At 44.8% G+C, this 13548-nt stretch overlaps 1 protein-coding gene across 1 annotated transcript in view; it reads left to right on the forward strand.

Annotated features, from left to right (window-relative positions):
- The first annotated feature begins 2616 nt into the window (after positions 1-2616).
- LOC121531844 (splicing factor 3B subunit 3) overlaps positions 2617-13548 on the forward strand; it is a 32424-nt gene continuing 21492 nt past the window's right edge. The window contains exons 1-15 of the mRNA XM_041837341.1: positions 2617-2723; positions 3332-3458; positions 3724-3879; positions 4328-4498; positions 4664-4836; positions 5138-5279; positions 9504-9616; positions 9781-9918; positions 10174-10277; positions 10389-10554; positions 11140-11235; positions 11664-11736; positions 12561-12712; positions 12994-13149; positions 13344-13499. Of these exons, the coding sequence (XP_041693275.1) occupies positions 3389-3458; positions 3724-3879; positions 4328-4498; positions 4664-4836; positions 5138-5279; positions 9504-9616; positions 9781-9918; positions 10174-10277; positions 10389-10554; positions 11140-11235; positions 11664-11736; positions 12561-12712; positions 12994-13149; positions 13344-13499 (1866 nt within the window). The 5' untranslated portion in view covers positions 2617-2723; positions 3332-3388. The remainder of the gene's footprint in view (positions 2724-3331; positions 3459-3723; positions 3880-4327; positions 4499-4663; positions 4837-5137; positions 5280-9503; positions 9617-9780; positions 9919-10173; positions 10278-10388; positions 10555-11139; positions 11236-11663; positions 11737-12560; positions 12713-12993; positions 13150-13343; positions 13500-13548) is intronic.

The following is a 13548-nucleotide window of genomic DNA, read 5'->3' on the forward strand; positions in this document are numbered from 1 at the left end:
TCCAAACAGGTCAGGGACAAAGTTGTGGAGAAGTACAGATCAGGGTTGTGTTATAAAAAAAGATCTGAAACTTTGAACATCCCACGGAGCACCATTAAATCCATTATAAAAAAAATGGAAAGAATATGGCACCACAACAAACCTGCCAAGAGAGGGCCACCCACCAAAACTCATGGACCAGGCAAGGAGGGCATTAATCAGAGAGGCAACAAAGAGACCAAAGATAACCCTGAAGGAGCTGCAAAGCTCCACAGCGGAGATTGGAGTATCTGTCCATAGGACCACTTTAAGCTGTACACTCCACAGAGCTGGGCTTTACGGAAGAGTGGCCAGAAAAAAGCCATTGCTTAAAGATAAAAATAAGCAAACACGTTTGGTGTTTGCCAAAAGGCATGTGGGAGACTCCCCAAACATATAGAAGAAGGTACTCTGGTCAGATGAGACTAAAATTGAGCTTTTTGGCCATCAAGGAAAACGCTATGTCTGGCGCAAACCCAACACCTCTCATCACCCCAAGAAGCATGGTGGTGGCAGCATCATGATGTGGGGATGTTTTTCATCGGCAGGGACTGGGAAACTGGTCAGAATAGAAGGAATGATGGATGGCGCTAAATATAGGGAAATTCTTGAGGGATGCCTGTTTCAGTCTTCCAGAGATTTGAGACTGGGACGGAGGTTCACCTTCCAGCAGGACAATGACCCTAAGCATACTGCTAAAGCAACACTCGAGTGGTTTAAGGGGAAACATTTAAATGTCTTGGAATGGCCTAGTCAAAGCCCAGACCTCAATCCAATTGAGAATCTGTGGTATGACTTAAAGATTGCTGTACACCAGCGGAACCCATCCAACTTGAAGGAGCTGGAGCAGTTTTGCCTTGAAGAATGGGCAAAAATCCCAGTGGCTAGATGTACCAAGCTTACAGAGACATACCCCAAGAGACTTGCAGCTGTAATTACTGCAAAAGGTGTCTCTACAAAGTATTGACTTTGGGGGGGGGTGAATAGTTATGCACGCTCAAGTTTTCTGTTTTTTTGGTTTATTTCTTGTTTGTTTCACACACAAAAAATATTTAGCATCTTCATAGTGGTAGGCATGTTGTGTAAATCAAATGATACAAACCCCCCAAAAATCCATTTGAATTCCAGGTTGTAAGGCAACAAAATAGGAAAAATGCCAAGGGGGGTGAATACTTTCACAAGCCACTGTATATACTAGGCAGAGGAAGGCCCAAAAAATTGTCAAAGACTCGTCACCCAAGCCATAGACTGTTCTCTCTGCTACCGCACGGCAAGCGGTACCGGAGCGCCAAGTCTAGGTCCAAAAGGCTCCTTAACAGCTTCTAACCCCAAGCCATAAGACTGCTGAACAATTAATCAAATGGCCACCCAGACTATTTACATTGACCTCCCCCCCCCACACACACATTTGATTTTACACTGCTGCTACTCGCTGTTTATTATCTATGCATAGTCACTTTACCACTAACTACATATACAAATTACCTCGACTAACCTATACCCCCAACATTGACTCGGTAAGGTACCCCCTGTATATAGCCACTGTTAAGTTGCGTCAATTCAAATCTGGTATTAGGAACAAAAGAGGTCAATACACGTCTTCTAAAATAGACTAGTATTTTAATTAATGCAAAAGCTTCAATGGTAAATATGATGTTCGTATATACGGGTCCACTGAAATACCACGCAGGGCACTCAGAGAACTAAGCCATTGTTCTGAGTTCTTCTTAAAATACTCTGACAGAGATAGTTCCCGCTCCCTGCTGGCCAATCAGAGTAGAGACTGAGCGTGGTTTAGACTTACTCAGCCAATCGTTGGCGCACAGGCTGGTCCCAGACCCTTGGCGCTTCACTGTTGCACACTGTTGCCAGGCATAAGTTGTTATCATCACAACCTGTAGCGTCAGCACCCATAGACACTGTTCCCCTGTACCTACGTCCTTGGACGATTCACAGATCACAAAGAGGCAGTGTAGTCTAGTATTTTGAGACACAAGCTCTTATCTCCCCCTACTCCCTAAAACAGCTCCTCACATTAATCACAGCTTGTTAGGTGAAACAATTTATATCATTACAGTACAAACCTTTTATGTTTAATCATTAATGCATTATTTCTAAGCTAGTCATCACATCTAGATCCCCAGACCACGTTATTGTTATTTTATTGTGACTTTTATTTTTTACTTTAGTTTATTTAGTAAATATTTTCTTAACTCTATTTCTTGAACTGCATTGTTGGTTAAGGGCTTGTAAGTAAGCATTTCACGGTAACGTCTACACCTGTTGTATTCGGCGCATTTTACAAATACAATTTGATTTTATCTTTTGACCAACTGAGCCCCCTCAACTTCTAAGCAAAGCATGGGCATTGTTACCCCCTAGTGGAATAGCTCGTCAACTGTAATTCAATGCAACTTTTCATTATATTTTTTTGATAATTTCAAGGCAAGTGATATGTAGATTTTCCATTTTAGATAAATCAAATACAACTTCTATGGCGTAACCGCTGTGAGTTTCATGTTATTCCCTTATAATTGGGTAGCTAGGTCTCAGGCACATTGTGGACCGATTTTTGATGACGTCGCAGATCATGAAGGACCCATGATCGACAGGAAAGCGTTTGACCGCAAAAGTATGAACAAATTGACGCGGCGACTGAAAATCATCATCTAGTTGATATCAGCTTCATCCTAACTGATACATCGGTAAATCATTTTCATACAGTGTCCGCACAATACAATATAGAAAACAAAATATATATCAATATATATTTTTTTACGTCTTCCTCAATTTTTAAGATGGGCGCTTGTGGGTATACGGAGTGAATGAATGAAAACAACTGCGAGTGCTAGGCTAGCAAACGCGAACAAGCAAACCTTGTGTTGCAAACGTACATTGTCTATTTCGTTAAAATGTTTTGTAATGGTGGGCTAACATTACTGTTATTATTGTGGTTAAGTTGGACCTGGCTGGTTGCAACAACGACCAGTGGGTTTGTGTAGAATCAACTTTACAAAGTTGGCTAGGTTGGGCTCTGTTGTAGTTAACTAGATAGCTAGCCTACTAGCTAGGTAACTAGTAGCGGCACCCGTGTCTTTGACAGCGGTTTTGTTCGTAATCAATGTTGACTAGCGAGCTATCATCAACTGAGTTAACAATGATTTTGCTTGCGGATGTATAATGTGTGTGCAGTATCCACGACAACCATTATATTATTTTGCAATAGTTAGCCAGCTACCTCGCTAAGTTAGCTATGTTAAAACACTGACATGCTTGCAGTAATGCTAAAATGTACTCCTCCTTTCTTCATCAGAACCTGGTGTTGCTGTGGCTTCTTTGACCTGCACCTGAAGGTTGAGAAACAGACACTATGTTTCTGTATAACCTGACCCTGCAGCGTGCCACTGGCATCACCCACGCCATCCATGGAAACTTCTCAGGTACATAACATTCCTCTCTTGGACTCTCTCATCCCTGAGTCTATATATATATTTACATTTACATTTTAGTCATTTAGCAGACGCTCTTATCCAGAGCGACTTACAGGAGCAATTAGGGTTAAGTGCCTTGCTTAAGGGCACATCGACAGATTTTTCACCTAGTCGGCTCGGGGATTAGAACCAGCGACCTTTCGGTTACTGGCACAACGCTCTTACCCACTAAGCTACGATCTGGTTTGGGAATCGTTATTGTCTTGCCTTGCAGGAACCAAGATGCAGGAGATAGTTGTTTCCAGGGGGAAGATCATTGAGCTGCTGCGTCCAGATGCCAACACAGGGAAGGTTCACACCCTGCTTACCATGGAGGTGTTTGGCATCATTCGCTCGCTCATGGCCTTCAGGCTGACAGGAGGAACTAAAGGTGTGTTATGAGATGTATGTGTGTGTGTCAGCATATATGTTTGTCTGCATGTACACCTGAGATTGCTTTTTGGTGCATATACAGCGCTTCTTGGGTATGATGTTAACACAGACACAAACCTGCTCCATGCTGAAGATCCTCCACCAGAAAATATATTATCAAAGATGAGCCTGCACTTAGCCTCTGCCCAGGCTTCGTCATGATTCGTCCAGTTGTAGCAAATCATTTTTCTGCTTTAGCCCAATGGTCGTTTTAGCTTCTTTTTTTTGTCATTAGGAGGCGATACCATCATATCACAATGTTTTATGGGTACATAATCACGATAGGACAGAAGTTGACATCGCCCAACCCTAGTGTGTAATGTAGATGCACGTTTTCTCTGTGTGTGTGTGGTTGAAAAGCTCTTATTTTAAATCTGTTATGAGACATTTGTGCTTTTGATCCCCAGACTACATTGTGGTGGGCAGTGACTCAGGCCGCATCGTGATCCTTGAGTACCACCCCTCCAAGAACATGTTCGAGAAGATCCACCAGGAGACCTTTGGCAAGAGTGGGTGTCGTCGAATCGTCCCTGGACAGTTCCTCGCCGTTGACCCCAAGGGCAGAGCAGTCATGATAGGTAAAGAATCTCAGGGAACAGAGAACTGAGAGATATAATGTTGTGGAGAGAGTTGGTAATGGTTTGAAAATTCAAAAAAGTTTAAAGTTGAAAAATCCTTGATTTGGTAAGATAATCCCCTATTGCAATGTCTGTGTAGTTTACTGATTACCTCTGTGTTTCCAGGTGCCATTGAGAAGCAGAAGCTGGTATACATCCTGAACAGAGATGCAGCAGCGCGTCTCACCATCTCCTCTCCTCTGGAGGCACACAAGGCTAACACACTGGTCTACCATGTGGTAGGAGTGGATGTGGGCTTTGAAAACCCCATGTTCGCCTGTCTGGAGATGGACTATGAGGTGAGAGCCCAACACTGACCCCTATGATTTGTGAATTTGCTCATGCACTCTTGTTATGTACAACAGAACTGGACCTCTTTAATCTAATCTAGGCTTACACACAGGCTCTGATGTGCTGCTGCTTTATTCTCTCTATACACACCAAGTGTTGTTGAAATGATGAGTCTTCATGTCTCTTCTCTGACGAAACACTGGAGAGAGCTTAAAAACCTCTGATTTCAACACAATCCCACTGTTGTAGCTGCTCTGCTACTAAAGATATCCTGTAAATCCTCATCCTGTGACCTCTCCCTCCTTCCAGGAAGCTGACAATGACCCCACTGGCGAGGCTGCAGCCAACACCCAGCAGACCCTGACCTTCTATGAGCTGGACCTGGGTTTGAACCATGTGGTGCGCAAGTACAGCGAGGCCCTGGAAGAGCACGGCAACTTCCTCATCACAGGTAGCAACACTGAACAATAATATAAACGCAATATGCAGCAATTTCAGAGATTTTACTGAGTTACAGTTCATATAAGAACATCAATAAATTGAAATACATATATTAATCAATCAAATGTATTTATAAAGCCCTTTTTACATCAGCAGATGTCACAAAGTGCTATACAGAAGCCCAAATCCCCAAACAGCAAGCAATGGAGATGTAGAAGCACGGTGGATAGGAAAAACTCCCTAGAAAGGCAGGAACCTAGGAAGAAACCTAGAGAGGACCAGGCTCTGAGTGGTGGCCAGTCCTCTTCTGGCTGTGCCGGGTGGAGATTAGAAGAATACATGGCCATTTAAGGACAGATTGTTCTTCAAGAAGATCAAACGGTCATAGATGACCAGCAGGGTCAAATAATAATCACAGTGGTTGTAGAGGTTGTACCTCAGGAGTAAATGAGGTCGAGCATTCAGAGGTCGAGACAGCAGGTGCGGTAGAGAGAGTCGAAAACAGCAGGTTCGGGACAAGGTAGCATGTCCGGTGAACAGGTCAGGGTTCCCTAGCCGCAGGCAGAACAGTTGAAACTGGAGCAGCAGCACAACCAGGTGGACTGGGGACAGCCAGGAGTCATCAGGCCAGGTAGTCCTGATAACAGGGCTCAGGTCCTCCGGGAGGGAGGGAGAGAGAGAGAATTAGAGGGAGCATACTTAAATTCACACAGGTCACCAGAGCAGACAGGAGAATTACACCAGGTATAACAGACTGACCCTAGCCCCCCAGCACATAGACTATTGCAGCATAGATACTGGAGGCTGAGATAGGGGGGGTCGGGGGACACTGGCCACGTCCGACGATACCCCCGGACAGGGCCAACCAGGCAGGATATAACCCCACCCACTTTGCCAAAGCACAGCCCCCCCACCACTAGAAGGATATCAACAGACCACCAATTTAGGCCCTAATCTATGGATTTGACATGACTGGGAATACAGATATGCTTCTGTTGGTCACAGATACCTTAAAAAAGGTAAGGGTGTGGATCAGAAAACCAGTCAATATCTGGTGTGACCACCATTTGCTCATGCAGCGTGACACATCTCCTTCGCATAGAGTTGATCAGGCTGTTGATTGTGGCCTGTGGAATGTTGTCCCACTCCTCTTCAATGGCTGTGTGAAGTTGCTGGATATTGGCGTAACTGTAACACGCTGTCGTACACGTCAATCCAGAGCATCCCAAACATGCTCAATGGGTGACATGTCTGGTGAGTTTGCAGGCCATGGAAAAACTGGGACATTTTCAGCATCCAGAAAACATGGAGCCATGCATTATCATGCTGAAACATGAGTTGATGGCGGCGGATGAATGGCACGACAATGGGCCTGAGGATCTTGTCACGGTATCTCTGTGCATTGAAATTGCCATCGATAAAATGCAATTGTGTTTGTTGTCTGTAGCTTATGCCTGTCCATACCATAACGCCACCGCCACCATGGGGCACTCTGTTCACAACTTTGACATCAGCAGACTGCTCGCCCACACGACGACATACACGCGTGTGCCATCTGCCCGGTACAGTTGAAACCGGGATTCATTTGTGAAGAGCACACTTCTTCAGCATGCCAGTGGCCATCAAAGGTGAGCATTTGCCCACTGAAGTGGGTTACGACTCCGAACTGCAGTCAGGTCAAGACCCTGGTGAGGACGAGGAGCACGCAGATGAGGTTCCCTGAGATGGTTTCTGACAGTTTGTGCAGAAATTCTTCGCTTGTGCAAACCCACAGTTTCGTCTGGGTGGCTGGTCTCAGACAATCCTGCAGGTGAAGAAGCCAAATGTGGTGGTCCTGGGCTGGCGTGGTTACACGTGGTCTGCGGTTGTGAGGACGTACTGCCAAATTCTGTAAAACGACGTTGGAGGCGACTTATGGTGGCGAAATTAACATTAGCATCTCTGGTGGACATTCATGCATGCTAATTGCACGTATCCTCAAAACTTGAAACATCTGTGGCATTGTGTTGTGTGACATTTTAGAGTGGCCTTTTACTTTCCCCAGTGTAAGGTGCACCTGTGTAATGATCATGCTGTTTAATCAGCTTCTTGGTATGCCACACCTGTCAGGTGGATGGATTATCTTGGTAAAGGACAAATGCTAGCTAACAGGGATGTAAACACATTTGTGCACAATTTCTGGGATCTTTTATTTCAGCTCATGAAACATGGGACCAACACTTAACATGTTGCATTTATATTTTTGTTCAGTGTACATTATTTCCAGTAGAGGGTGGCCAGAGACAGGTTATGAGTTGTTTGCAGCCTTCCCGCTTGTGTTCTACTGATGAGGTCTACCCTTGCACATACAGTGCCTTCGGAAAGTATTCAGACCCCTTTACTTTTTCCACATTTTGTTACGTTACAGCCTTATTCTAAAATTAAATTGTTTTTTCCCCTCATCAATCTACACACAATACCCCATAATGACAAAGGAAAAACAGTAAAAAATAAATAAAAAACATCACATTTACATAAGTATTCAGACTGTTTACTCAGTACTTTGTTGAAGCACCTTTGGCAGCAATTACAGCCTAGAGTCTTCTTGGATATGACGCTACAAGCTTGGCACACCTGTATTTGGGAAGTTTCTCCCATTTCTTCTTTGCAGATCCTCTCAAGCTCTGTCAGGTTGGATGGGGAGCGTCGCTGCACAGCTATTTTCAGGTCTCTCCAGAGATGTTAGATCAGGTTCAAGTCCGGGCTCTGGCTGGGCCACTCAAGGACATTCAGAGACTTGTCCCGAAGCCACTCCTGTGTTGGCTTGGCTGTGTGCTTAGGGTCGTTGACCTTTTGGAAGGTGAACCTTCGCCCCAGTCTGAGGTCCTGAGTGCTCTGGGGCAGGTTTTCATCAAGGATCTCGCTGTACTTTGCTCCATTCATCTTTTCCTCGATCCTGACTAGTCTCCCAGTCCCTGCCGCTGAAAAACACCCCCACAGCATGATGCTGCCACAAATGCTTCACCTTAGGGATGGTGCCAGGTTTCCTCCAGACGTGACGCTTGGCATTCAGGCCAAAGAGTTCAATCTTGGTTTCATCAGACCAGAGAATCTTGTTTCTCATGGTCTGAGAGTCTTTAGGTGCCCTTTGGCAAACTCCAAGCGGGCTGTCATGTGCCTTTTACTGAGGAGTGGCTTCTGTCTGGCCACTCTACCATAAAGGCCTGATTGGTGGAGTGCTGCAGGGATGGTTGGCCTTCTGGAAGGTACTCCCATCTCCACAGAATAACTCTAGAGCTCTGTCAGAGTGACCATCGGGTTATTGGTTACCTCCCTGACCAAGGTCCTTCTCCCCTGATTGCTCAGTTTGGCCCGGGCGGCCAGCTCTAGGAAGAGTCTTGGTGGTTCCAAACTTCTTCCACTGAAGAATGATGGAGGCCACTGTTCTTGGGGTCCTTCAATGCTGTAGAGATTTTTTGGTACCCTTCCCCAGATCTGCGCCTCGACACAATCCTGTCTCGGAGCTCTACGGACAATTCCTTCGACCTCATGCCTTGGTTTTTGCTCTGACATGCACTGTCAACTGTGGGACCTTTATATAGACAGATGTGTGCCTTTCCAAATCATGTCCAATCAATTGAATTTACCACAGGTGGTTCCAATCAAGTTGTAGAAACATCTCAAGGATGATCAATGGAAACAGGATGTACCTGAGCTCAATTTCGAGTCTCAAAGCAAAGGGTCTGAATTCCTATGTACATATATATATATATATATATATATATATATATATATATATATATATATATATTTTTTTACAATTTGCCAAAATTTCTAAAAAACAGGTTTTGGTTTGTCATTATGGGGTATTGTGTGTAGATTGCTGAAGATGTGTATTTATTTAATCCATTTTAGAATAAGGCTTTAACGTAACAATGTGGAAACAGTCAAGGGGTCTGAATACTTTCCGAAGGCACTAGCTCTTCTCTTCCTGCTGCTGGGGTGAAGATAGGTCCTCATATTGCCACTATAGAGATAAAACAGCACTGCAGAAAATGTTTGTATTGACATGATGAGATTATCATGTCTCTTTTCTGACCCACTGGAGACGGAGCTTAAACACTTCTGATCTCAACACAAGCAATCCCACTGTCGTAACTGTTCTGCTAGTGGTCTCTAAGGCTGGATTTATTTATTTTACGCTACAGTGCAAACCTATTGTGTGATCATTACCCTTTCCCCCTGTCTTCTCTAGTTCCTGGAGGCTCTGATGGGCCTAGTGGAGTTCTCATCTGTTCAGAGAACTACATCACCTACAAAAACTTTGGGGACCAGCCTGACATCCGCTGTCCCATCCCACGCAGGAGGGTGAGTTTCTGTTACGTTTTGTAAATGCAAAAATTGATTTTGAAATAACTTGGCTAACCAGACATGGTCATACATGTTAACAATGTGAATGTTGGTATGGATCACAGTTGATTTGATACTATCCGCACTGTGCCCTCAATCCTTTTTATTTTGCCTGAGCACAGAATGACCTGGATGACCCTGAGCGAGGCATGATCTTCGTCTGCTCAGCCACCCACAAGACCAAGTCCATGTTCTTCTTCCTGGCCCAGACGGAGCAGGGGGACATCTTCAAGGTCACCCTGGAGACAGATGAGGAGATGGTGAGGCCAGCAGGGTGCAGTCTGAGACGGGAACTGGGGGAAGGTTGCAGCGGTGGTCATCTGATGTGGGGGAGATAGAAATAGAACCGTGCTGTTGAAGTGATGAGTCTTCATGTCTCTTCTCTGACAAAAACATGGAGAGAGCATTAACACCTCTGATCTCAGCATGCACACACACACTAACTCAGGTCAGTGTTCACAAGATGGGATATTCTGGGATTCCTTCTCATTCAAATAAACGTTTGCATCCCCCAGGTTACAGAGATCAGGATGAAGTACTTTGACACCATACCTGTAGCCACAGCCATGTGCGTGTTGAAGACCGGTTTCTTATTTGTGTCCTCAGAGTTTGGCAACCAGTAAGTAATTCATTACACTGTAATCCCTCTCAATACCACACACATCCCATCTTTGTCCATGTCTCTTGCTCTCCTGTGTTTATTGTCTTCTCTCTTCTCTCGCTCTGCTAGTTACCTGTACCAGATAGCCCATCTGGGAGATGACGATGAGGAGCCAGAGTTCTCCTCTGCCATGCCCCTGGAGGAGGGAGATACCTTCTTCTTCCAGCCACGCCCCCTCAAGAACCTGGTGCTGGTGGACGAGCAGGAGAACCTCTCCCCCATTATGTCCTGCCAGGTGTGTGTGTGTGAATCTCTGTGTTGTGTGATTGGTGTGCGTGCAACGGTTTTAGCTTTTGATTATCATGGATTATGTAATGGATTAACTTTGTGGAGTGACACACCTTTTCCTCTGTTCTACCGAACTGTAACAGCTTTAGCTGGGGTAGAGATGTTTCCCACTATTTTTGGCACGATGAACCTGATTTTGACTTGCTTGAATGCAAAGATTCTTGTATTTTTTTTAATCACATTTTTATTAGAAGGATTTGCATTAACCTTCCACCCCCCACACACACACACACACACACACACAAAGATGCTTCTGAAGTGTTGTGGCAAGGTTTGAGGAGAAGGATGTTGTGCTGTTGAAGTGATGAGTTTCTCATGTCTCTTCTCTGACTAAATATCAATGGAGAGAGTTTAAACACCTCTGATCTTGGCATTATAACCTGACACAGACACCACATGTGAGACTGCCTTGTTTACTTCTGGCACTGTATTACTTCTTATATTCTGTCCTCTATTAGAATACATACTGATCTCTTACTCACCGCTGGCCCGTTCTTTCACTCACCTCATCTATTTCTCTCTCCCTGTGTAGATTGCTGACCTGGCTAATGAGGACACTCCCCAGCTGTATGTGGCCTGTGGCAGGGGACCCAAATCCACCCTCAGAGTCCTCAGACATGGACTGGAGGTATGTGTACTGCTATTCCTACTCCCATCGCACATTCACATCCCAGAAAGTGCTCACACACACACACACACACACACACACACACATTCTCTCGGTGTGGCACATGCCACAGTAGTATTTGAAAAACGGCAACATTTTAACAAAGTCATGCAGATACTCACTCACATGCATACCAGAAACCCGATTTGGGACAGAGTTTGGGTTTTAAGTTTCTGGTGCTGTTGCTTCTCTCACACACCAGCTCATATTTAAAGTGTTTAAGAAGCTGTATGAAATGATGATATTCATGTCTCTTCTCTGACAAAGCACTGGAGAGAATGTGGATACCTCTGATCTCAGCAGATCTTAACATGTTAATGCACAGGTAACAGACTGGTAAATGCTTAGGTTAGATTAAAATGAGTCTGATCAGTGATTGTTCCCTCCAGGTATCAGAGATGGCTGTGTCTGAGCTGCCCGGTAACCCAAATGCTGTGTGGACTGTGCGCAGACACATTGAAGGTACTTGTTAATTTATTTAATGAATACATCAATGTTTTTCTGTAGTTGCAAGTTATTCTCCCTTCTACCTCATTACAATCTACTTCTGCAGTGTTTGGTTGCAGTTATTGTGTATGACATGGTTGTAAAGTGGCATTGTTTTAATCTTAATACTGTTTTTATCAAAAGTGTGATGTTGCAGTCTGGCATCAGAGTGCATGATATTTTGCATTCTGGGACAAAGTCACTCTGCCAGACTATTCCCAGAAGTCATGTGATTTCAGAGATTTTTCCCGTCATGGTGTAGTGCAGTGGCTTAGTTCCTCTGCAGCTGCCTGGTAGAGACAGTGCTGTGCAGGCTTGACTTCACTTTCACTCTGACATTCATCCATTACACAGAACACTTGGCTCATCCAACTGGTTAGCCTGCACAAGTCAGACATTGTAGCTTCTACACACTGGGTTACAGACGTAGATTTAAAGATTGTAATGCCATACTCTGGGTTAGTGAAAAACCAAAATAAGGGTATAAGAATGGTAGTAATTGCTTCATGTACCAGATTAGGACAGATTCCTCTGAAGTTTCAGGGCAGGGTTTGTTGTGCTGTTGAAGTGATGAGTTTCTCATGTCTCTTCTCTGACAGAAATATCAATGGAGAGAGTTTAAACACCTCTGATCTCAGCATTATACATACTTTGTGAATAAATAAATGTAGTTTATGATATTGATTAATTGCTTCATGTATCAGATTAATACTAAACCATGGTTTAATGAATAAAACTAACGGTCCAGAAATCCCCTTGGTGTGAAACTCCTACTCATTTAAACACCTCTCCACCTCCAGATGAGTTTGACGCCTACATCATCGTGTCCTTCGTCAACGCCACCCTGGTTCTGTCTATTGGTGAGACCGTAGAGGAAGTTACAGACTCTGGCTTCCTTGGGACCACCCCCACCCTCTCCTGCTCTCTGCTGGGGGAGGATGCTCTGGTGCAGGTCAGTCTAAAACCCACACTACACACGCCTCTCACAGGGGCCTGAATATGCACCTATGCACCTTATGTTCTGGAGGGAATACAATGCTGATGGTAAAAGGGAAATTAAGTGTATGACAGATTTAATATTGCTGTTGAAGTGATGAGTCTTCATGTCTCTTCTCTGACATAACGATGGAGAGAGCTTAAACAACTCTGATCTCCGCACTATTCACACACATTAGACACCCAGGCCAGGCCCCTTCCCCAGCCCTGTATAAACTGAATAACCCTGTTGTACAGGTGTATCCTGATGGGATCCGTCACATCCGTGCTGATAAGCGTGTGAATGAGTGGAAGACTCCGGGGAAGAAGACCATTGTGCGCTGTGCAGTCAACCAGAGGCAGGTGGTCATCGCTCTGACCGGAGGAGAGCTGGTCTACTTTGAGATGGACCCTGTGAGTATACTTTCATTCCCTGGGTGTCTATTTTCTCAGCCAAGTTCGGTCTTGTTTCAGTTTGACCCAGTTTTATCTGCTTTTTGCGGATATCCAGAAGTCTCTCCTGCTCAGTTTCAAGTTTATATATCTTCTGACAGTAGATGTTTTATGATAACCTTCCCCTCTCTCTATCTCCATGTCTCTCCCCCCAGTCTGGCCAGCTGAATGAGTACACGGAGAGGAAGGAGATGTCAGCTGACGTGGTGTGTATGAGCTTGGCCAATGTCCCCCCTGGCGAGCAGCGCTCCCGTTTCCTGGCGGTGGGGCTGGTGGACAACACCGTCCGCATCATTTCCCTGGACCCCTCGGTACGACACTCACTGTGCAATCTGTTTGTCCATCTGTTTAGAATGGACC

Source organism: Coregonus clupeaformis, chromosome 19 (genome assembly GCF_020615455.1).
Source record: "Coregonus clupeaformis isolate EN_2021a chromosome 19, ASM2061545v1, whole genome shotgun sequence".
NCBI lineage: Eukaryota > Metazoa > Chordata > Actinopteri > Salmoniformes > Salmonidae > Coregonus > Coregonus clupeaformis.